Source organism: Lissotriton vulgaris, chromosome 1_1 (genome assembly GCF_964263255.1).
Source record: "Lissotriton vulgaris chromosome 1_1, aLisVul1.2, whole genome shotgun sequence".
NCBI classification, from domain to species: domain Eukaryota; kingdom Metazoa; phylum Chordata; class Amphibia; order Caudata; family Salamandridae; genus Lissotriton; species Lissotriton vulgaris.
Window position 1 is genome coordinate 981,769,686 of NC_141685.1, and position 26,161 is coordinate 981,795,846.

At 44.9% G+C, this 26,161-nt stretch overlaps 1 protein-coding gene across 1 annotated transcript in view; it reads right to left on the minus strand.

Annotated features, from left to right (window-relative positions):
• LOC147748339 (von Willebrand factor A domain-containing protein 7-like) overlaps positions 1-26,161 on the minus strand; it is a 434,333-nt gene that overhangs the window by 364,273 nt on the left and 43,899 nt on the right. Inside the window, exons 2-4 of the mRNA XM_086936415.1 lie at positions 15,894-16,169; positions 9,511-9,604; positions 6,225-6,371 (exon numbers count right to left, since the gene is read on the minus strand). Of these exons, the coding sequence (XP_086792541.1) occupies positions 6,225-6,371; positions 9,511-9,604; positions 15,894-16,169 (517 nt within the window). The remainder of the gene's footprint in view (positions 1-6,224; positions 6,372-9,510; positions 9,605-15,893; positions 16,170-26,161) is intronic.

Here is a 26,161-nt window from a genome sequence, read left to right on the forward strand (position 1 = left end):
TTCAATTAATTATGAAGCGTCCACTAACAATAATCAGGAAAGGGAGTTTGATGAGGTACTCTCTAATGTGATACACTTTCCACAGTATTAATTAGATAATACTCAGTACATGATTAGGAACAAACATTTCACTCATCCATGAGGGAAATGTTTGTTCCTAATCATGTACTGAGTATTATCTAATTAATACTGTGGAAAGTGTATCACATTAGAGAGTGAAATGTTTGTTCCTAATCATGTACTGAGTATTATCTAATTAATACTGTGGAAAGTGTATCACATTAGAGAGTACCCCATCAAACTCCCTTTCCTGATTATTGTTAGTGGACGCTTCATAATTAATTGAACATCCCCTCCCATTTAATCCAGCATCCTTTAATTAAAATCCCCTTCGTATTCCAATGGAATAAGTAATTAGGGCATATACTTTATTCAGTATCCCGGTACATTGGTCACAGTATTCAATTCACGCATGCTCCCTGGTATCCCATACCATTCCCATTGCGCAGGCTACTCACTGATGATTCAAACTAACTCCCGGCGCATGCTCGCGTTTAATCTCTAAAGCGCATGCTCCGCTTGGAACACTACCGCGGTTGCGCACGCACGAATCCCTGCACGCTATTAATGGCGGCCGAGCGCTCACAAGCTGTGAGCAACCTCGGAAGCGGCACTCGGACCCCCCTTCTCCTGCTGAAATCCTGCTTGAATTAGGTAAGCGACCTCCAATCACGGGTAATACGTTGGCGTTTTAAAACCTATTACCTCGAGCCACGTATTTTACCAGTTGGTTTTTATAGTTTCAGGCATCTCGTTGTTTTGAAATCAACAGCAAAGAACGCGCTAAAAGGACCCTTTCGAATTAAATCGGATTCCTTTTTGAAAAATTCCTTAAGTAAGTACCTTCATTAAACTTAGCCCCATAGAGCCCTAGCATTAACAATCTGCAGATCATAACTAAGTGTCCTTTATCCACTGTACAAGCTCATGTAGGACCCTCGTCCCAGCAGCAGTGACTGAGCGCCACATGTTTTTCTACTATTAGAAGACCTTCTAAATACAACATAATGTAAGTCCAAGTCTCTCTGGCCCCTTACTTCGCTTACTGGCCCTATCTTTACTTACCGTATCAACCTAAAACAGGGATTCCTCAAACATGTAAAGAATGCTAACTAGATTATCCCATTCTCTATGATTTTATTATCTGCAGCTCCCATTGGGAACCACGGCAGTTAATCAGCTGCACCACCAAACAATCTTCCTTGCCTACACAAGCACAGGCAAGGTAAAGACCATTTTAATTAATTTTTGTTGAAATTAACTGGGCAAAATAATGCATGCGCTTAAACAATGATCCTTGACAATAAGCGCCACATACCAGGGTGAGGTCAATTGTATACTTCCTCCTGGCATCTTGAATCATACCTTCACACTGAAATGCACATGTGATTATTGAACACGTGCATATGTGTGTGTGTATATATACTTTTATTAAGGAAGGGAGCACAAAAAATCTTTTGTAACAAAAAAAAGGCACACATGTAGGTATGCAAACATACATGTCAGAAACAGATTATAATTGAAATTCTTATAGTTTCAGGAGGCTCATCTGTCCTGATGAAGATCTAAAAACTATATAGATCGAAACGCCGTCGACCTACCCAAGGAATTTCACTAGTTCTATTTGTATATAATTGTTGTGTTTTTATCCTTGTTGTTGTTGTGTGACAGTCCGTTCACTTTGTTCACTTATGTCACTTCCTGCACCACACTATTCACTTGAGCACCTGAAAAAGAGTATGACTATTTATGTATATCCTTGAGAAAAGAGTAAAATAAAATACTCCTACTTGTACCTACTACCTCTGCTCCCTAGCGATTTATTAAGTATTCGCTCCCTGTTCTTTTTTCTACCAAGGACCCCTTGAGGCCTACCCTGAACCATTGTTCTTCCAAAGCATAAGAACTGGTCTGAGCAGGCGTTAGTTTTTGGAGATATTCGCGCTTAGCGCGAATATTTCCAACGCTACGCCTGTGTTGGTAATAGGCGATAGCGAGGTTAGCGACTGTTTTTAGTCGCTAACACGTTGGAAACACCCACTTTGCATGTCATTAGCGATAAATATCGCTGACATGCAAAGCGGGCCCAAAACGGCTCGCTATCGCCTACAAGCTGTCGCTAACTGCTGTTAGCGACAGCTTGCTAATAGGGTGATGGAATTATCGCCGCTTAGCGGACGAAAACGGCCGCTAAAGCAGCGATAATTTCCTATCGCCACCCTTGATAATATGCCCCCTAGTGTCTTCTGTGAGACGCTGGTGCCATACTGTTTGAAACCTGTTGATGTACAATAGCTCTTCATGCAGTGAAGGTTATTCTCCTGGGAACATTCCTTCCATACCACTGAAAGTTTATGTTTCCATGCGGTTCTCAGGCCAGACAGGCCTTTTATATTACTGGGCATTTCCCCTGTGGGCTGGAGACCCTACAGGCCATGGTTTGGGCTGAGAGCCGCTCCTGGTGCCTCTGCCACTTTCCCTAGGAAATGCAAATGCTTACTTTTTGTAAGGTTTTCTGCATTTAAAGGGGTCCGAGTAAGCCTAATTCAGCCATTGCCTTATTTGGTCTTGGTGCCTTGGCTTGTGGCATTGTCAGCCACATCTTGTAACAGAACGTAGGACTATTTAGGTGTCACTGCCTCCTATTGGCTGTTCTGGTGTGATCGCGCCCAACCCGCGCCGAAGGTGCTCCAAAGGTAAGCCCGTCTGCGCCCGTCCGCGCCTGGACCGCGCCCAGTGCCAGACCCCCTGGTCCACGCAATGCCCAGCCCTCCCGCATTACATAAGACGTCGCCACCCTCCTAGCCCTTAACCCCGGCCGACTCTCCAACTGCGCCCAAGCCGCTCCTGGACACACCCATGGACCCTTCACATGCTACACCTGCAAGTTCGACGGCACCAAGAAAAACTCATCATCCACTAACACCAACCAGATATCTGACACCAACCACCTACAATGCATCCTGCTCAACACCCGCTCGGTCCACAGGCACGCCATCAACCTCTGGAATCTACTAGACACCATCTCACCGGACGTCGCCTTCCTAACAGAAACATGGATGAATGCCTCTTCAGCCCCAGACATCACCATTGCTATCCCAGAAGGATACAAGATCATCCGTAAGGACCGCATCAAGCAAACAGGAGGAGGAATCGCTATCGTCCATAAGAACTCCATCCGCATCTCAACCAGCTCAGACGTCAACCTTGCCAGCGCCGAACACCTCCACTTCCAGATCCACACCGACCCCAAGACCACACTCAGAGGCACCCTCCTCTACCGACCTTCAGGACCCCGTGCACAATTCAGTGACGACATCACTGACTTTATCACCCCACACGCCTTCCCCTCCAAGGACTACATTCTATTGGGAGACCTCAATTTTCACCTGGAAAAGAGCAATGACAGCAGCGCCACCACCCTTCTGGACAATCTCGCCGACCTCGGACTCAAACAACTTGTCTCTACGCCCACCCACATCGCAGGTCACACACTCGACCCTATCTTCACCTCCAGCAAACATGTCTCCTTCAGTCACACCACAACTCTCCATTGGACGGACCACAGCTGCGTACACTTTATCTACAATAAGACCACAACTCACAACCATCCTCAACCTACTCTGCGAAGAAACTGGAACAAAATCACCATCGACCAGATCTCCTCATCGCTTCTTCAACACTCCCCCGCCCACTCCTCAAACCCCGACCAAGCAGCCATCAACCTCACCCAATGGCTATCCAACAGCGCCGACATCCTAGCACCGCTGAAAAAACACCAAAGCAAACTAGGCAGCAAAAACGCCTCCTGGTTCAACGATGACCTTAAGAAATCGAAGAAACTCTGTCGCTCCCTCGAGAAGGCCTGGAAAAAAGACCCAAACACCAGCACCAGGGACGCCTTCAAAAACGCCACCCTCATACACCACCAACTGATCCGGTCTGCCAAGAAAGCCGCACTCAAAGACCGTCTAGATAACAACGCCCACAACAGCAAGGAATTATTCAACATCGTCAAAGAATTTACCAACCCATCAGCCAACTCCAACGACATCACCCCCTCCCAAGCCCTCTGCGACTCCCTAGCTTCCTTCTTTCACAACAAAATCGCAGACATCCACAACAGCTTCAACAACCGACCCGAAGACCAACCCACCCAACCTTCCGCAGGACCTTCATCCCCCTTGAACATCCTTAACGACTGGATCCCAATCTCCACTGAGGACACCATCCGCCTGATGAACTCCATCCACTCAGGATCCCCAACTGACCCATGCCCTCACCACATCTTCAACAAAGCAAACTCCATCATAGCACCACACCTCCGAGATGTCATCAACTGCTCCCTCAACTCCGCCACCTTCCCGGAAAGCTGGAAACACGCAGAACTCAGCGCCCTTCTGAAAAAACCCACAGCTGACCCCACCGAACTCAAAAACTACTGCCCCATCTCGCTTCTTCCATTCCCGGCCAAAGTCATTGAGAAAGCTGTCAACAACCAGCTCGCCGCCTTCCTCGAAGCCAACAAATCCCTTGACTCCTCACAGTCCGGCTTCCGAGCCAAACACAGCACTGAAACCGCCCTCATCGCAGCAACAGACGACATTCGAACTCTACTGGACAATGGAGACACAGTCGCCCTCATCCTCCTCGACCTCTCCGCTGCCTTCGACACAGTCTGTCATAGCACCCTTCTACAGCGCCTCAGAGACGTAGGAATCCAAGGAAAAGCACTGGAATGGATCTCCTCGTTCCTCACCGGAAGAACACAGAGAGTCCGCCTCCCACCATTCAAGTCAGAGGCCTCTGCAGTCATCTGCGGCGTGCCACAAGGATCGTCACTCAGCCCCACCCTCTTCAACGTATACATGAGCCCCCTTGCGGCCATCGCTCGCCAACACAATCTCAACATCATCTCCTACACGGATGACACCCAACTGATCCTATCACTCACCAAAGACCCTACCACCGCCAAAACCAACTTACACGAAGGAATGAAAGAAGTAGCCGAGTGGATGAAACACAGCCGTCTGAAACTGAACTCAGACAAAACAGAAGTCCTCATCTTAGGCACCTCCCCCTCCGCCTGGGATGACTCCTGGTGGCCAGAAGCCCTTGGAAAAGCACCCATCCCGACGGACCACGCACGGAACCTGGGCGTCATCCTGGACTCCTCACTCTCGATGACCAGACAAGTCAACGCCGTTTCATCATCTTGCTTCAACATTCTTCGCATGCTCAAAAAAACATTTCGCTGGATCCCCACCGATACTAGAAAAACGGTCACCCACGCACTGGTCACGAGCCGCCTGGACTACGGAAACACACTATACGCCGGTACCACCGCAAAACTCCAGAAAAAACTACAACGCATCCAGATTGCTTCAGCCAGGCTCATACTAGACATCCCACGTAAAGAACACATCTCTGGTCACCTGAAAAATCTCCACTGGCTCCCCGTAAATAAGAGTATTACTTTCCGCCTCCTAACCCACGCACACAAAGCACTTTACGAACTTGGACCCGAATGCCTCAACACACGATTGTCCTTCTACACCCCCTCCCGTCAGCTGCGATCCTCCAACCTAGCCCTTGCCACTGTACCTCGCATCAACAAAACCACCATGGGAGGTAGATCCTTCTCCTACTTGGCAGCTAAAACCTGGAACTCACTTCCCACTCACCTTCGCCTTACTCAGAACCACCTAGCATTCAGAAAACAACTTAAAACTTGGATATTTGAGAAGTAATTTCCCCACGCTTCCTCTAGCGCCTTGAGACCCTATGGGTATGTAGCGCGCTATATAAATCTCTTGACTTGACTTGACTTGACTTCTTGAGTCTCCATTTCAAAGCATGGGGGACTATTTTACAGTCTGTCAGCTGCTCAGTAGCGCAGGTAGCACTGGCGAGAGGGCACCCACAAACCATCTAAACAAAGGGAGGCTTGGATTCTATTACATTCATTTTTCATATGCTTTTGTAATTTTTTTCTCCCCGGTACCAAAACAAGCAGTGACAAAGGCAAGACCATGCAGTACAAATGCCAAACCTTTTGGCTTTGCCATTTACTTGTTGTTTTTGATGGCAATTCCTTCCTTACACATGCACACATGCACTCAAATCTCATTTCTGAGGCATGTCAAGTATGAAGACCAACTTACCCTTTGGCTTTCGAGATGTAAAGATAAATGGAATATATGGATAAGCCATGAAGTAACCTGTCGTGAGGATGTTGTTCTCCAAGATTTGAGACGGTATGTTGTTCTCACATGATTCATCACAGTTAACACATGTTCTTTGTGTAGGACCTGGAAGAATATCATAGAAAAAAAGTCAAATTACATGTAAATCCACACAGATAGTTAAGTCTTAAAATCAGAAAACTCCTCTACAAGAACTGAGGGGCATATTATCATGGGGGTTTATCTCCGCTTTTTTGGCTTTAAAAGCCAAGAAAGCGGAGATAAAATTATCTCCCTATTACCTAGCTGTCGCTAACACCAGTTAGCGACAGCTAGTAGGAGATAGCGATCATCTTGGGCCCCACTTTGCATGTCAGTGATATTTATCACTAATGACATGCAAAGTGGGCGGGCCAAGATGTTAGCGACTGGAAACAGTCGCTAACATCGCTATCTCCTATTACCAACTTTTGGAGATATTCGTGCTAAGCGCGAATATCTCCAAAAGCTAACACCTGCCCCTGAGCAGTTCTTAGCCATGTTATCCAATGGTAGGTGGTTAACATGGCTAAGAGCATTTGCTCGGTAATGCATGAATATTGCAGACTTTTCAGCGATATTCATGCATTTGGGACGATTTTTATCGCTTAGGCTCCTAAGCGATAAAAATCGCCGCAGCTCAGCGATAAAAATATTGCCGCTAAGCCAACCTAGCGATAATTATCGCTAGTTGTTGGTAATATGCCCCTTAGTGTTTTGCTGCAAATATCTGAGATTCTTTACTATGCAGCCTCCCCTAAATCAACATTGATATTGTACACCCTGTCTTTGGCCTGTAAATGCAATAGACCTCTAAGACTTGGAAAAACAGGCAGAACTCTCGAGAAATAAGGCCATTTATTTCCTATATACATATGGTATTATAGGGCTAGGTAGTGATGATGGTATGGTCTGAGATGACCCACTCAGCTATGGTGTAATGTGGTACAGTATTGTAAAGCAAGTGTGGTGTGGAGTGGTATGATGATAAGGTATGAGTCACCTGGTATGGTCTAACTTTTTCAGTCTGGTGTGATTTAATGCTGAATAGAATTCCATCTGAAGCGAACAAAAAAGTGATGGATAGAATGCTTGAATCAATCTCAGCCACTGGTAATTACTTGGGCCCTGCATCCCAAACCATCTCTATTTTGCACTCCATGCCACCTCAGTTTGGTCTTGGGATGCTTGTGCTCCAGCTCGTGGGGGGTGTTAGTGGGGGGGGGGGACTCTAACCTAGCAGGTCGGGCTGCTCTGTTGCCATTGGAGCATGATCAAGACTGATTTGCATAGAGCTGATCCAAACTGAGGTGGCATGGTGTGCAAAATACAATTAACTGGCATGTGGCCCGAGTTATTATCACTGACAGAGATTAATTCAAGAATTCCATCCATCACACTTGTATATGCTTCAGTGTGACGCCCTGAATGGGACGTTTATACCCATACGTAGGGCTCATGCACAATGTGCCATCGGACCCAGGCTATACGCGGCTCATGTGCCATAATAAGGGCAACACTGGTCTTAGGTTACGGGTGCTCTGGCTAAGTGAAGACTGGCCTGGCAGTTCAGGCTGAACTGTTCCCATTGGAGCCAGGCCAAGACTGATTTGCAAATGGCTGGGTCCAAATTGAGGTGCTTGGTATACAAAATAACAATGGACTGGAATGCGGCCCCAAGTAGTTACCAGTAGCTGAGTAGCACTCCAGCCATCCTTTTTTTAATTTCAAGATATTTTACTAAGGGGAGTATTGCATCAGAAAAGGAATGTTCGAAATCACAATTTGTCTCATGAAATTTTACAAAATTCAATGCACGTTAACGAAATTACATGTTGTTATGTTTTGGTTTATTAAACAAGCACGCTTTTCATGTAAAAATGTATCTCCTGACATACCGGCAGGAGATAGTTGTGTGAGCAAAAAGTGTCTCCTTTGGAGGCATTAGGTGCATGAATGAGTCTCGAGGTGTTTTTTTAATGGGACTTTTTTTTCGTATGTTACAAACAATTTACACTGTTCGAAATTGCAAAGATTATTGTAAGTTCTCATGACTTAAAACTCAGGAATTTCCCAATCATAATTAAAATATTGGCCAAGTTTAATGGCATTGTATCTAATGGAATGGTATGGCAAGGTTGCATATCACACAACTTGGTTTGCATTGCTATGGGTGACATATGTTTTCATGGTTAACTCTGGGGTGGTGTAACACAGTTCAGCATTGTAAGGCCAATTATAATATGATATTGTAAATACAGGACAATGTGATTCGTATAGTAATATGTGTAATGTTATTATGGTTTGCCATTGTTTTATTGTGGTGAGCTTTGTTATTATATGGTTCTCCAGTGTTTGGGCAAGGTCGGCAAAATGAGGGAATTATTAGATCCCCTTCCTTCTCTCACTCCTTCTTTGTATTTTTTATATCTTTCCTCCCTTATCTAATCTTTCTGTCCTCTTTCAAGCTTTCCATCCCTCCCTCTTTGTCGCTATCTTTGTTTTCATCTATCCTTCCTTCTCTTCACCCGTCTTTCTTTTTCCTTTCTTCCTTCCTTTCTCTATCCATCCATCCATCCATAAATCAGTTCCGCCTTCTTGCCATCCATCATACATTCATTTGTGTCATTCCTTTTTTAAATACATCCATCCATCTTCCTTTTCATACATTCATCCTTCTCTGGATCCGTCCAATCTTCTCTCCATCCGATCTTATCTCCATCCTTCCAGCTCTCTGTCCAGCCATACTCTCCATCCACTCATCAAGCTTCCAGTCCTTATCTCTATCTATCCCTAATCTATCTCTGCATCCATCCATCCACATTGCCTTCCATCTCAACACTCAAACATCTCTCAAGCCAATCTTCCTTCCACCCATCTATGTTTCTCCCTTTGCTTCCATGCGTTCTTGTTTCATTTGTTCTCCCTCCCAGATAACAATCATACTATTTTCTTACACTGGTATTCATGGGCTTCTGTTTGTAGACCAGCACTTCGATCAGATCAAAAGGAGCTCTAAAGAAAAAGCTATGTTCATCAGAACTGCCCAGTGAAGTGACACTCCACCCCACGCCCTTAAGCTACTAAAGTCAGGGTTCAGGAGGGTGTACAGGGACAGAGGTTGGAACTGCTGATCCTCGAGAAATGATGCTGCTGTACAGGATTACAAAAATGTTATCACCACATCTGTGCTGTGTCTATTTCACAAGGAGGGAAGTCGTTTTACCTGAAAGATTTCCAATTTTAATATTTGGAGAAGTTATGCCTGGATTTGGTTCCCTGTGTCCCAATTCCAGGTAATTACTGTGACTGTAAAAATCCTGAAGGAAACATTACATAGAAAAAAACATACAGACGAGCTTATTACTTAATCATGAAAGGAAGAAAAAATACAAATCATGAGAAACAACGTGTTAATTCGAAACTACTAATGGGGCTATTTAGTGTATGAATGTAGATACTTTCAGGGCTTTAAGTGGGATGAAAAAACTGGAGGGTCTCTCAAAGGGGCGTGGCCAATGTAACTAAGTGCGTGGCTTAAAAACACGTAAACTAAAAATCTGTTAATAGCATAGTGTGCTGCCCGACTTGTATGTTGCTGTTTCTGTCATTGCATCTAGCTATATGATACAACAAATAACATCATACCTACAACAAGTATTGGCTTTGTCAATGGTTGTTAGTTGCATAAGATAAATAAGCAGCAACTATGGCTTGGTGTATATAAAATTGAAAAACTTCCACTTAAAGCCCTGGTGACACCACAACAATGTTGCTGCTTCTGAGTTTTTAAAAAGAGAAGGGATATCGAGAGAGAAAATAGCTCTTTTTAAAGGATTTTCCTTTCAACGCTAACTTGGCATGATGTCATGCGTAACTTCTCTACTGGTGAGTATTTAACAGTGTGAGCATGCGCATGTCGATGTGCCTACTGTCACTGCAGTCTGGGGAAAAACCGACCGCCTGAGCCAGGGCGGTAACTAGTCAAAATATTGAGTTTTTAATTTCGACAAGACATAATATCGAGTTAAAAATATAGAATAGACATAATATCGACTGGACATAATATAGACTACAAAAATATCGACTAGAAAAAATTATTATCGACTAGAATAGCAATAATATCGAATAAAAAATATAGAATGGACATAATATCGACTAGACAGAATAGAGACAACAAAGATATCAAATTTAAGGTAAGTTAATATTAATATTTAGTTTTTGTGTAGTATAATTCTCTAGCGGGTTGTGGGTTTATAGGGGAATAGGGTGGGAAGTAATTTAATTATAATTAATTAAATATGTTATTTTATTTATTGGTATTTATTTAGAATTATTTGTTAATTAATTAAAAATTGGCAATTAATTAAAATATAATTGGTAATTAATTTTAATTGATTAATTGATAAATATGTTAATGTTATAAAAAAATTCCTGTAGCGGGTTGTGGGTTTATAGGGGAATAGGGTGGGAAGTAATTTTATTATAATTAATTAAATATGTAATTTAATTTGTGGGTATTTATTTAGACTTAATTGATAATTAATTATTGATTGGCAATTAATTAAAATATAATTGGTAATTCAATGTAATTGATTAATTGATCAATATGTTAATTTTAGTAATTTATTTTCTGTAGCGGGTTGTGGGTTTATAGGGGAATAGGCTGGGAAGTAATTTCATTATATTTATTTTAATATGTTATTTTAATTATTGGTATTTATTTAGAATTAATTGTAAATTAATTATTAATTTCTAATAATTAAGATATATTTTGTAATTTATTGTAAATGATTGATTGATAATTATGTTACTTTTATTAAATTGATTTCTGTAGTGGGTCGTGTGTTTTTAGGGGAATAGCTTGTGAAGTAATTTAATTGTAAGTAATTACATTTTTGAATAAAAAATGTATTGAGTTAATTTTTCAAAATACTTTAAAATTGTTAATTATTTTATTATTAATAGGTAAATAATTAGTATTAGTAGGTAATTTTTATTATTAAATAATTTTTATTTATATTTTAAATTGATTATTTAATATATTTAACACAATTGTAAAATATTTTAGTTAATTTGTAACTGGTGTTACTATTTATTTTATTTATATTTAAATAAAAAGTATTTACTTGCCCTACTATTGCACTCACTGTAGTTGGAAAAGTAATTTTACCCCTACGCTATCCAACACTTTCCCTATTGTTGCACTCACTGGAGTTGGAATAGTAACTTTTACCCCTACACTATCCAACGCTTTCCCTACTGTTGCAATCACTGGAGTGGGAATAGAAATTTTTACCCCTACGCTATCCAACGCTTTCCCTTCTGTTCCACTCTCTGGAGTGGGAATAGTAATTTTTACCCCTACGCTATCCAACGCTTACCCTACTGTTACACTCACTGGAGTTGGAATAGTAATTTTAACCCCTACGCTATCCAAAGCTTTCCCTACTGTTGCACTCACTGGAGTGGGAATAGTAATTTTTACCCCTACGCTATTCAACGCTTTCCCTACTGTTGCACTCTCTGGAGTTGGAGTAGTAATTTTTACTCCTACGCTATCCAATGTTTTCCCTACTGTTGCACTCTCTGGAGTTGGAATAGTAATTTTTATCCCTACGCTATCCAACGCTTACCCTACTGTTACACTCACTGGAGTTGGAATAGTAATTTAAACCCCTACGCTATCAAAAGCTTTCCCTACTGTTGCACTCACTGGAGTGGGACAAGTAATTTTTACCCCTACGCTATCCAACGCTTTCCCTACTGTTGCACTCTCTGGAGTGGTAATAGTAATTTTTACCCCTACGCTATCCAATATTTTCCCTACTGTTGCACTCGCTGGAGTGGTAAAAGTAATTTTTACCCCTACGCTATCCAACGCTTTCCCTACTTTTGCACTCTCTGGAGTGGGAATAGTAATTTTTACCTCTACGCTATCCAACGCTTTCCCTACTGTTGCACTCTCTGGAGTGAGAATAGTAATTTTTACCCCTACGCTATCCAACGTTTACCCAACTGTTACACTCACTGGAGTTGGAATAGTAATTTAAACCCCTACGCTATCCAAAGCTTTCCCTACTGTTGCACTCACTGGAGTGGGAATGGTAATTTTTACCCCTACGCTATCCAACGCTTTCCCTACTGTTGCACTCTCTGGAGAGGTAATAGTAATTTTTACCCCTACACTATCCAATGTTTTCCCTACTGTTGCACTCGCTGGAGTGGTAAAAGTAATTTTTACCCCTACGCTAACCAACGCTTTCCCTACTTTTGCACTCTCTGGAGTGGGAATAGTAATTTTTACCTCTACGCTACCCAACGCTTTCCCTACTGTTGCACTCTCTGGAGTGAGAATAGTAATTGTTACCCCTACGCTATCCAACACTTTCCCTACTGTTGCACTCACTGTAGTTGGAATAGTAATTTTAACCCCTACGCTATCCAACGCTTTCCCTACTGTTGCACTCACTGGAGTGGGAATAGTCATTCTTACCCCTACGCTATCCAACGCTTTCCCTACTTTTGCACTCACTGGAGTGGGAATAGTAATTTTTATCCCTACACTATCCAACGCTTTCCCTACTGTTGCACTCTTTGGAGTAGGAATAGTAATTTTTACCCCTACGCTATCCAACGCTTTCCCTACTGTTGCACTCTCTGGAGTGCGAATAGTAATTTTTACACCTACGCTATCCAACACTTTACCTACAGTTGCACTCTCTGGAGTGGGAATAGTAATTTTTTCCCCTACGCTATCCAACGCTTTCCCTACTGTTGCACTCACTGGAGTGGGAATAGTAATTTTTACCCCAACGTTATCCAATGCTTAACCTACTGTTGCACTCTTCGGAGTAGGAATAGTAATTTTTACCCCTACGCTATCCAACGCTTTCCCTACTGTTGCACTCTCTGGAGTGGGAATAGTAATTTTTACACCTACGCTATCCAACACTTTACCTACTGTTCCACTCTCTGGAGTGGGAATAGTAATTTTTACCCCTACGCTATCCAACGCTTTCCCTACAGTTGCACTCTCTGGAGTGGGAATAGTAATTTTTACCCCTATGCGATCCAACGCTTTCCCTACTGTTGCACTCTTCGGAGTAGGAATAGTAATTTTTACCCCTACGCTATCCAACGCTTTCCCTACTGTTGCACTCTCTGGAGTGGGAATAGTAATTTTTACATCTACGCTTCCAACACTTTACCTACTGTTGCACTCTCTGGAGTGGGAATAGTAATTTTTACCCCTACGCTATCCAACGCTTTCCCTACAGTTGCACTCTCTGGAGTGGGAATAGTAATTTTTACCCCTACGCTATCCAACGCTTTTCCTACTGTTTCTCTCGCTGGAGTGGGAATAGTAATTTTTACCCCTATGCTATCCAATGCTTAACCTACTGTTGCACTCACTGGAGTCGTTAAAGTAAATTTAACCCTTTCGCTATCTTACAGTAAAAATATTGTATATGTTTTGTAAATAATATGTATATATATATATATATATATATATATATATATATATATATATATATAATATATTTAAAATATATATATTATTTTAGGTACATTAATTATTTCTCAATTTTACGTTTATTTAGGTATTTTAAATATGTTTATATTAATTTAATTTATTAATATATTACTTTTAATTTACTTTTAAGACATTTAAAAAATTTGATATTTTGACAGTCTATATTTTTTACACTCGATATTTTGGAGTCGATATTTTTGTACTTACCTGTTTGAAGATAGGAAGTCGATATTCTTGCAGTCGATATTTTTACCTCGATATTTTGTCCACTTGATATTTTGACTGTCGATGTTCTGTCAGTGATCCGCCAGGGCACAAAACAGAGCCTGATAGAGCCCCATTTGGAAGCCCCCTTTAAAAAACTGGCACTGCTCAGCACTTGTGAGACCCGGCCCATTTAAAGCCCTGGTTACCACTACTGATATTATGAACTAAACAGTATTAGAACATTGGAATGTTGAGTACTACATTGAATACAATGGAGTGCTCCAAGCTTGTATGGGCCGGTAAAGGGCCACAGTGCAACATTCCAATGTTGTTTTACAAAGGCCTCTCGGAGCCTGAGAGGATTTAAACCCCCTTGGGCTCCAAAAGGCCTTTGTTTTATTTGTTAGAACATTCTGCCCTATAGGGGCAGAATGTTCTAATAGCCTTATAGCCCTCCGTAGCTGGGCTATATTGGCCATTAAAGTCCTGCTTCCTTGTTAAAGGCCCTCGCTTTCGGCTCAGGCCTTTAACGCCGGAGCGGGCCTTTAATGGCTGGTATTGCCCACTACTGCGGGCCCAAGGCTATATTATTTATCATTTTTGTTACCTAAGTGTTATTGACCACAGGTCTGGACTTTAACGTGGGGAATGTTATTAACACCCTCTATAGAGGGTGATAACAGCTGTTAATTGCCTGCCCCAGAATTAGGGGCATGAGCCATATCGAGGACACAAAGGAAGGGACGTGCAGTTTAGTAGCTGGTAACTCCCAACAGCACACATCCTTCTAACCTTACCCTACACAGGCAGACAAAGAGGCAAATATGCCCTGTCTTGATTGTCCCAGTGTCATACTGCCACTGAACTTATAATGGAGGCAAACAACAGTAGTTAGTGCTGGCATTCTGATTGGCTGAACCAATCAAAATATTTCAAGCTGAGTAGCACACAAACTGCACAACAATAATAAAGTTATTCATATTAATGGCAACAATTATTCTAGCAAGAATAGCAATGACAAAAATAACAGTAATAGCAAAATATTAATAATAATGATAAAAATAAAAATAGTACATAGAGGAACAGCTGGTAAGATACAAAAGCAAATGGCCCCATTCAAAACGAACCTCTGCAGTCATGGCAGAGACTCGCTGTGTGAAACTGCATGGTGGATATCCCTCTACAACTACGAAGGGTCCGCAACGACTGCAGAGACTCCGCCATGACTACTGAGACTTTTTGTGACTAAGGCCCTGAGTGATTACAACCTGCAGCCCCAGGCTCAAATCCCTTGAGCGCCCAGACAGAGATCCTTCTGAACTCGATAAATGAATGACTGGTGCAAAGCTACAAAATGGCAACCAGTCTATAACAACATTTTGTCATTGTTGGTGATGTTGTCGCTGTTATTATTATTATTATTATTATTATTATTATTATTATTATTATTATTATTATTATTATTATTATTATTATTATTATTATTGTTGTTATTATTATTATTATTAGTAGTAGCATTGTTGTTATTATTATCATTATTGTTTTTAGGTTTTATTATTGTTAATAATAGTAGTAGTAGTGGTGGTAGTAGCGGTATTATTATCATTATTGTTGTTAATAATAATATTGTTATTAGTAGTAGTACTAGTAGTGGTAGTAGTGGTTGTAAAGATTCATCATGATATCAATTGCAGCATCTTCAGACCCTCACTGGTGAGTAGACATGCTTTATCAGATCACTGATTGATTGATTGATTGATTGAGACACATACTAGAATTTCTGTGGAGTGACAGGTAGACCATAATATCGGATGCAGAGTGATAGAGTGACATGATTTCTCATGTTTCTTTAGGTATCTTCTCACCTGAACAATATGCAGTAGTTTTCCAAGCTCTGATCTCGCGCTCTGGGGATCATTCTCCTTCAGCTTCACCGATGTCCTCTCGATCCCATTGAGAATCAAAGCTTTGGCCTCATCAAATTGCTCAGAATCAAAATGAAACTGCTGGTTGAAGTAGTTTTTCAAGTCCACCAGGACATTATGTGATGAGATTTTATCCAGTGCATCTACCAATCCAACTGATGGCACAGATCCTCCGTAGTATTGGTCGATTAACACTTCAGCACTGAGCACTTTCACCTGAAGAACATCCAAGACATTACTTTCACTAAAGAATTCAAGATGGAACTTGACAAGTTTTTGCCCGGACCATTAATTTAAAATGTGTAGATTATTGAAGGAAAACCTCTCATGACACTGTCACGCTAATGAACATTGAATGCGCTAGACCATCATAGTCTAGAAAGGCCAGGGCCATGACAGGTTTCCAAGATTGGAATACCACTGGCTATATAACGTTAATATTAATTAGATGTAAATTTATTTTATGTGGCTACCCTCAAAATCTGACAAATATCTTGCAATCCTGAACCTATGCTTGTCACTTGTGTATCATCAATAACTCTGATAATAACTCTTCATACACTTGCCATAAACAATATGTCTGATATCTGTTTTGTTGTATCTTATCTTGATTCAGTGTTGTGCTCTAAACTTAACCTTAAATAATTTTAAAGATCAGATGAGAAGGGTCATTACAATAGAGCAGTTATGCCTTTGTCTACACTTACTCATCAATACAAATCCCATCAGTTACTTTGATTGCTAAGGCGACTATTGAAGTCGTACTTAATTATAGTACAGCCACAACCAAATTGCTTTCCTCAAGGTAAGTATTTGTGATGAGCACAACCAGCAACATGTAAAAGTGGTGCAAATAAATAGTGTGAAAGTATGCCTAGTGACAACTAGACAAAATGAATTACATTTTGTGTACAAGGTTAACCAAATAAAAAAATGCAAACCTAAAAACACATACAAATGTATTTTTCAACAACGACATTGTCCAGAGCACGCAACTAAACCTTAGTGATCAAATTGGCACAAACAAGTTATTTCAAAGTCAGACAAAAAAGAAGCAGAAGGAAAACACCAATCCAAGTCTGAATATCTGTGTCTTTAGAGGCCAGGTAGTGGTGTAATTAGTAGACCTTGGCAGAGTTTGCGGAGTTCCGCATCGTGGAACTCTGTAAAGTTACAAAAAAACTCCACTGATCTAGATCGTAGTGCATTACATCGCACCGTTTGTACTGACTTTTAGCGCTGGGCGTTTGTCCCCTTCCTGTAAAATCAGCGCAAACGCTACCACGTGCAGTGAAAGAGGGAGATGCTTCTGGCAGCAACTTCCTCAACAGGAATGAAAGCTTTCCCAATGTGAGGGGTAGCGCCCATCTACGACCATTCGAGTTGAGAAATCTTGCTGGGAGGTGGTCTAGCACTGGATTTAACTTGCTCGTGCTCAGCAACTTAACACTGGCGAGTGTTAGTGAGGAAATAACTCTGCTCTGCGGAGCAGAGTTTTTTGAAACACCGCCCAGTCCTAGTAAGAAGTGCCTTGAGTTCTTTACAGATGTCCTCAAAGAATGTTTTCTACCTTTTGGGTGTTTACCGTAAATGAGATTGTGTAGATGTTTGGATGATTCTCCTAGCCCCACAACACCAAACATAACATAAAATAAAAACATAACAAAAAGTAAACAACAGAAAGTTAACACACTAACGCCAAAACAAAATGCAACTGTAATGTTTTCCAGTGTTTGTGTGCTTTGTTTTTAGGTTGTTTTATTACGTTGTAAAGTGAAATGGGTGTGTTGGTTTTCTGTTGGTTGTGTTGCTGTGTTGTTGATTTATGTTATTTTTCATGTGTGTTCTTTTGCTTGTGCAGTCTGGGAATATCAAATTCGAAATAACAACAGGGAAGAATATCAATACCATAATATCGAGAGATAAAATACAAATGAACATCCACTTGCTAGGAGAGAGAAAAAATACAAAAGTGAGAAACAAGGGAAGGGCTGAACAAAGAAAGTAGTCTGGAATGTTGACAAAAAAGAAAAACATCATTCAGTTTAAATAAATTAATAATATTCACATTAACCCAGCACTAAAACGAGGTGTGAAACTACCCTTAACTTAATTGTACCCCTTTCTGTAAATCTATCCCCAGCTCTTTTGTCAAAACAAAATCTAAAGAGACAATATTGGTATTTGTAATTGTTAGAACTGGGATTACTGGTTGGCTAAGGCTTACGCCAAAGCCAGGCAGAAATCACCATCACAGTGAAAAAGTGCGCAGAGACCTAAAATCAACAACACCAGGTCACAGAAACAGGCTAGGCAAAAGCAAAAAGCTTCGGGGTGAACCTGCCAAAAAAAAGGGTCAGGTCCAACACAACCCCCTTCCAGCCGAAACGCAGGGTAGACCAATCACTCCACTGATGGGCTTCCCTGCTTTGGGCGACAAAACATGGACACGGGCCCGCACGGCAGGGACACCTTCCGGTTCTATGCCACTCTGAAAAACACATGGATCTCTCTCAACAAGAGCTCTCTGGCCCAACTAGGATACCCCACTGGCACTCTCTAGTCCTCCACGGCCAGGACCAGGCACTAGGCCATCCAAATGTCACAGGTCCTGTCCACTTCACAGAGTGGGGGGCAGTAACCCCTGGCACACAGTAGCCATTCCCCACTCTCCCTCTCTGGGTAGCTACAACTACCACTGATCCTTCAACCTAGGGACCATACCCTCAGGCTGACCAGAGGTCACGGGCAAGAATGCCCCACCCTACCTCTACTTCTGGGGTTCCGCACCCTCCCAGGGAAGCACCCACCAGAACACATCTCTCCCACCAGATCAGGACCTCTCTCCATCAACTGGTCTACCACCTGGGATCTGGAAACTATTTCACTTCGGAGGTACAAAGCACACAGCACAGTCCCTCTTCAAGAAGGTGGGGGGACACAGCACACAGCAAAGTCACCTTTCCTCTACCTTAGTGGAAACAACAAACTGCAGGTGAGCCCCAGATCACAGAGCAAGGGCAGCCCCCTCAGTCTCTTCAACTGATCTACTTTGGCAGAGATTCCTTCTTGACCTAGAAGTTTCCTAATCTCCCAACCTAGGATCTAAACCCTCAGGTTGCACCGGGGTGAGAGGCAAGGACACCGTCCCTCTGCACCCCCTTCCAGAGTTCTGCACCCTCCCACCTTGGAGCGGTACCCCTGGAAGCCAAAACCGGTCAGGACACTGATTACAGACGCCCTTCCCTCCAGGTCAGGCTGAACCTGAACCTGGCCTCCCCCCTCCTCGGGGAACGACCACCAGAGGCCCCACAAATGGTCAAGCACTCTAGACGGTCAAATGCCCAGCGAACCAGGACTTCTGCACCCTCCACTAGGAGTGATACTGCCCAACACCAGGACCGCCGGAGTTCTGGTTACAGACACTCCCCGTCCTCTGGACACAGGAAGATCCTCCTCAAATGACCTGTAAGTACAGCGTAGGTCCCTGACCTGGCGCTCCCTTAGGGAACCCTCCAGGCCCTGAGACAGGGTTTCGGGCCAACGTGGGACACACCGTCCCACACTCACTCCGCCTCTGAGACAGGACGTGAGCCCCTACACCCCTACCATCCTACTGGGACCTAGCTGGGCTACACATGAACCTCTTCCTCTACACAGGATCATCAGATACACAAGCCACTCCTTTTAGAATCACTCCCTAATGTATCTGCAAGACATCTAGCACACCTCCAGACGTCCACCTTCTCATCCACTGCCTCTGCAGGACCTCCTGCACACCACCAGAGGTACACCTCCCGTGCAAGCTCCTTTTATCACAAAAAAAACTCACACCAACTCCTCCAGTTCAACACACCACTCATCCACACACTCCCCCTCCAGACTGGCGAGACAGTTCCTCACTGCCCCTGACTCTTAACCTGTACTCCTCTTACTGAGCACCAGGCACCATACTCTGGGAACTGGGAATGGGACTTCATGCACTGGACACATTTTAGCTGCCACCACTGGATCCTACCAAACTGGGGAATCCAGACACACACGCTACACTTAGGGGATAACCACCCTCCCGAGCAAGCCATTTCTCCTCCACACTCCCTCTCTTCCATCTACCCACACATCTGGGGACAGGAATAGGATTGGGCACTGGACCCAGCAAGGGATTCCATATCTATGGGAACCTCCCCCTCTACTGGCGTCCCGCCCTGTCATTTTCTCTCATCTGCCACTAAACATAAAGCGCAGGAACACCATTTGAAAATGACACTCTTTGAGGAAAAATAAAATCATAAACAATAATCCCAAACATGTGACTATCTAGAATGCAGAGTTTTGTAATGTAGCCAGTTGTCGCTGTTGCACTGTGCAAACACAAGTCCTAATCCTCACTGCTGTCCAACAGTGTTAGAACTGGGATTTCTGGTTGGCTAAGGCTTACGCCAAAGCCAGGCAGAAACCACCATTCTAGTCAGGGCAAGGGAGTCACACGCCAAGATAACCCCTGCTAACCCCCTTGGTAGCTTGGCACGAGCAAACAGGCTTATCCCGGAGGTGATGTGTAAAGCATTTGCGCGCGCACACAACAGCAACAACATCCTAGGCACACCACAAAAGGAACTCCACACAAGGTTATATAAAAATAACTTTTGTATTGTCAAAACAAATCAGATAGTATCACACAATATACATTGTGCCAACTGGCACGGGCAATATTCACACAGGATTATTTACACCAGGACAGGGCCACATGGGCCACTGTCAGAATCAACACTTAGCAGAAATAGCACTTCTAGAACTTAGAATACGTGTAGCACAAAATAACATTCATAGGTCACAACCAGTAACCACTGGTAACAGGTAGGTACACACTATGCAATACTAATAACGATAGGCCTAGATCACGCATGGACACATAACCTCTCTAGTATAACATACTAGGCAAAGCAAACTTCTAAGCATAAGCACCTTTAGAAGTATACCACAAGCATAAAGGCAAAGCACATTACGCAGCAATCACATTTAGGCCTAACCAGTAAAAATACAGTAGGCAATCTCCTCACTAGTCTAAACACATTAGACTCTCCCCCTAAGCATAACTCACATTTAGGGGCGTGACTCACAGTGGAGTAAACTCTCACTAACATAAACCTACATAGGTAAAATAACCTCATAATCATAGTAACACCACATTGCGCAAAAATCACATTAGGCAATTACCATTATAAACATCCGAAAATCACATTACTTAATAATCACATACCAGCCCCCTGGCCAACTGGCCATCTCAAGGAGGGCTCAAATGCCCTGTGTCCCCAATGTCAGGGCGCGCTGCCAATGCAGCGCCAGTCAGGGGTGCGCCACAGGTGCAAACCTAAACGTTGCAGCTGCCCACTAATTGCTGGGCAGCTGAGAACAACAACAAGGGCCTAAACGGTGCAGCTGCCCACTACTTGCTGGGCAGCTGTGACATCAGCAAACCTGCGACAGGGCCCTCACTGGCCCTTAAAGCAAATTGCGCCCCATGTTGGAGCCCTCAGGCTCTAGACAATAAGCATGTGCCTTGGGGCTCTCGGCCCCTGAACTAGCTAGGCGCAGTATAGGGAGTGCACTGGCGCTTTAAACAAATAAGGCCAGGCTAGAGCCACACAGGCTCTTTACACCAACATGCCCCCTAAAGAACTGGCACCACTGTGCCTGGGGGACCCCCACTGGGGCCCCTTCCCTCTGGTTAGCCCATCGCTAGGGCCAGGCACAGGCTCTTTCAGCAAATCTTGTGTAATGTTGGAGCCCCTCCCGGGGGACTCAGTAAACACAAATATGGCCCCAGCCTCTTGCTGGGACTTTCAATGCAGGATCGCCTCGCAGGAGCTTTCTGGCTCTAGGACTAATGCTGAGGAAGACGGTGGAGAGGCCCGCTGCCAAGTGGGGCCGCTCGGAACACAACTGGGACCACCCCGAGCCCTCTCCTTACCGGGCTCCTCGCGTGGTCCGGGATACGTGGCGGAGGCCGGCACCAACCATGTGCCTCGGCCCCCGGCGCAGCAACCTCTCCACCCGGCAGCAATCGCGGGGCTTTCCTCTCCGCATGGGAGCCCCGCGTCTACGCGCTCACGCCGGCCCCTTCACCCGGTCCTCGAGGAGGCGGGGTGGGCTCCTGACCTCTCTCTCGCAAGCTTCCTCTCTGCATTCTGGCAGGTGGGCGGGCAGGCAGGTATCTCCGGTCTCCCTCTCCATACGGGAGACCGGAAAAGAAAGCACACAAAGGCTTTCCCCAGGCAGGGGGAAGCGGAACAAAGGGACACCAGGCCCCGCCCACCTCCACTACTTCTGGGTCGCGGCAGCGGCCCGGCAACGTGTCAACAAACAGCTCATGGCTGCGGCGGTGATACAAAGGGGCATAACGAGGGGTGGGCACCCTCGGTCAACACGAGCAGGACATAGAGCTGCTCCACGCTGCAGAGCTCAAATAAAGAGCTCACGAAGCGCTCGGGAGCAGGCAGACCTCAAGCCCCCCAAGAAGGGCTCCCATAGCAAAGGGACCTCAGCAACCAAAAGTAAAAGTACAGCGCTCCCATCTGGCAAAAGGTCCTGGTGCAAAGTGAAGCAAAGAGGACCCCAAGAAGAAAAGATCCTCCAGGCATCCAGGTCCATCAGGTATCTAGGGGCTGGGCAGGGCCCAGGGCGGCAAGCCTTCCCCTGGGCCCAAGCAGCAGCAAGCCCCTGGCAGGATTCAAGTAGCAAGACAAGAACATTTTGTAAGGGGACACAGCCCCTTTTAATACCCAAAATCCTTTGTCTAGCAGGGTGCAGGCAGTGTGAGAAGAAGCTACAACTGGTTATAGGGAACTCCTTTCACTGCCCAGGCTAGGGACATCAGACGCACCACAGGGGGTGGAACCAGCATTGTGGAGGGAAAACCCAGCCCTATTCAGGACCCAAACTCGAACCCCATCCATAACAAATACCTAACCAATCATTAACAAATTCTTTAACTAACCCCACATTTTGAAATTCTCATTTTAAACCTAATCTTAACTCAAACCATAGCCTTAAACCTATCCCTAACCATATTACAAATACTATATCTAAAGATACAATAACTGTAACCGTTAAAAAAAGCATAACTCTAAACCAAATCCTAATCCTAAACCTAAAACTAAGCCAAACTCTAACTCAAAATTTAACCTAATCATAACGATAACTTTTATCGCAAGATTACAGTATTACAATGGATGGTTTTAGTAAGTGATTGTTTCTCTGTTTGGAAGGAGAATACATGGGGCTATACTGACCAGTAAAAATGTGTGATGCTAACTGTTCTCTGCTATAAGGTATTTGCACAGTGAAATCGCTAAGCAATGAGACCAAGCTGAACCCCAACCGTTTCCAGATTCTATCCCTAGCAATAAACTGTGAATCCATAAGTCTAACCCTAACAATCTCCAACACTAATCCTAGCAGGAGGGATAACTCTATTCATATATGTAACCCAAATTCTACTTAGAATTCTTAAACGTTTAAAACTAACATGAATCCTATAAATAATGTTAGCCATAACTAATTCCAAGACCACCCCTAACACAAAACTTTACTCAGCCCCTACACTGCTCATCTGCTCATCTTTGGCCACCTTCACTTACACTAGCCCTGCTGCTCTAGTTTAACCCTGGGCGAAGAACTACGCTCCGTTCGCGGAGTTTGCGGAGTTTCGGCAAATCCGCGCTCCGCGGAGAACGCGAAGTTGTCGAATACTCCGCAAACTGCTGCGTAGCCTAGTTCTCGCGCGCTCAATAGCATTTTCGCGTGCGCGAGGATGCTTGTCGGTAAGATCGAGTTGCCGAATACACAGAAACTGCAATCTGGCACAGAATAACTCGCGAACACGTTAGTAGTGACCGGAAATAAGGGGACGCGAGCGGGCGGGACAGACCTCACGGGTAACTTCGCGCGCTACACATTACGAGCATGCAGGCAATCAATCAATCAATCAGGATATTTGTATAGCGCGCTACTCACCCAGAGGGTCTCAAGGCGCTTGGGGGAGGGGGTCCGCTACTGCTCGAACAGCCATGTCTTGAGTAGCTTACTGAAGCAGAGGTGGTCTTGGGTCAGGCGGAGGTGGATGGGAAGGGAGTTCCAAGTCTTGGCTGCCAGGTAGGAGAAGGATCTTCCTCCCATGGTGGATCTTCGGATGCGTGGCACAGCGGCGAGGGCGTGGCTGGTCGATCGTAGCTGGCGGGTGGGAGTGTAGAAGGTCAGGCAGTTGTTGAGGTACCTGGGGCCCAGGTCGTTGAGGGCCTTGTGTGCGTGGTTGAGGAGTTGGAACGTGATTCTCTTGCTGACGGGGAGCCAGTGAAGGTCTCAGGTGTCCGGAGATGTGGCTGTGTCCGGGGATGTCCAAGATGAGTCATGCGGAGGCGTTCTGGATGCGTTGGAGTCTTTTCTGGAGTTTGGCTGTGGTTCCGGTATAGAGGGTGTTCCGAAGTCCAGTAGGCTGGTAACGAGTGCCTGTGTGACCATCTTCCTTGGTTTCGGTGGGGAGCCATCGGAAGATCTTTCGGAGCATGCGTAGGATGTTGAAGCATGATGATGAGACGGCGTTGACTTGTCTGGTCATCGAGAGGGAGGAGACCAGGATGAAGCCCAGGTTGCGTGCGTGGTCCGTTGGTTTCGGTGCGCTGCCCAGGGCAGGGGGCCACCAGGAGTCGTCCCATTCTGTCTTGTCTGAGTTCAGTTTCAGGCGGCTGTTCCTCATCCACTCGGCTACGTCTTTCATCCCTTCGTGTAGGTTGGTTCTGGCGGTGGCTGGGTCATTGGTGAGGGAGAGGATCAGCTGGGTGTCGTCGGAGTAGGAGATGATGTTGAGGTTGTGTTGGCGTACGATGGCTGCGAGGGGGCTCATGTAGATGTTGAAGAGGGTGGGGCTGAGTGATGATCCTTGCGGTACGCCGCAGATGACTTCGGTGGCCTTGGATCTGTACGGGGGAGATGGACTCTCTGGGTTCTTCCGGTGAGGAACGAGATGATCCACTCCAGTGCCTTCTCTTGGATTCCGATGTTGCTGAGGCGCTACACTAGGGTGCGGTGGCAGACAGTATCGAATGCTGCGGAGAGGTCCAGGAGGATGAGGGCCACTGTTTCCCCGTTGTCGAGCAGGGCTCGGATGTCGTCAGTGGCTGCTATGAGGGCAGTCTCGGTGCTGTGGTGGGCGCAGATGCTGGACTGCGAGTGGTCGAGGGATCCGTTTGTCTCGAGGAAGGCAGCAAGCTGTCTGTTGACGGTGTTCTCGATGACTTTGGCAGGAAAGGGGAGGAGCGAGATGTTGTGGTAGTTCTTGAGGTCGGCAGGGTCCGCTGATGGTTTCTTCAGGAGGGCGCTGAGTTCGGCATGCTTCCAGCTCTCCGGGAAGGTGGCGGTGCTGAAGGAGCAGTTGATGATGTCCCGGAGTTGGGGTGCGATGACGGAGTCGGCATTGTTGAAGACGTGGTGGGGGCATGGGTCGGTTGGTGATCCGGAGTGGATGGTGTTCATCGTGTGGATGGTGTCTTCGGTGCTGACCGGGGTCCAGTCGCGGAGGGTGGTCGTGGGGGGTGTGGGTTCGGTGGTCTTGTGAGGGAGTGATGTTGTTGTTTCCGGCGCTGGGGTTGGAGAGCTCTTTGACGATGCTGAAGAGTTCCTTGCTGTTGTGTGCATTGTTGTCGAGACGTTCCTTGAATGGTGTCTTCTTGGTGGTGTGGATCAGCTGGTGGTGTTAGCGGGTGGCGTGCTTGAGGGCGGTCATGTTGTCTGTAGTTAGGTTTTTTCGCCAGGCTTTCTCGAGGGTATGGCTGTTCTTGGAGTTCTTGAGGTCGTCGTTGAACCAGGAGGCTTTCTTGCTGCCGGGCCTGCTGGGATGGTTTTTCAGAAGTGCAAGGTCGTCAGCGCAGTTGGTGATCCACTGTGTGAGGTTGTTGGCTGTTTGGTTGGGGTCCGTTGAGCTGGCGGGAGGGTTCTGGCTCAGTGAAGTGGTGAGCTGGTCGGTGGTGATCTTGTTCCAGCTCCTGCTGGGAATCTGTTGCGGGTGGTGGTGAGTCGTGGTCTTTCTGAAGCTGAAGTGGACGCAGCTGTGGTCTGTCCAGTGGAGTCCGGTGGAGTGGCTGAAGGAGATGTACTTTCTGGAGGAGAAGACTGGGTCAAGCGTGTGTCCGACGTAGTGGGTGGGGGTGTTC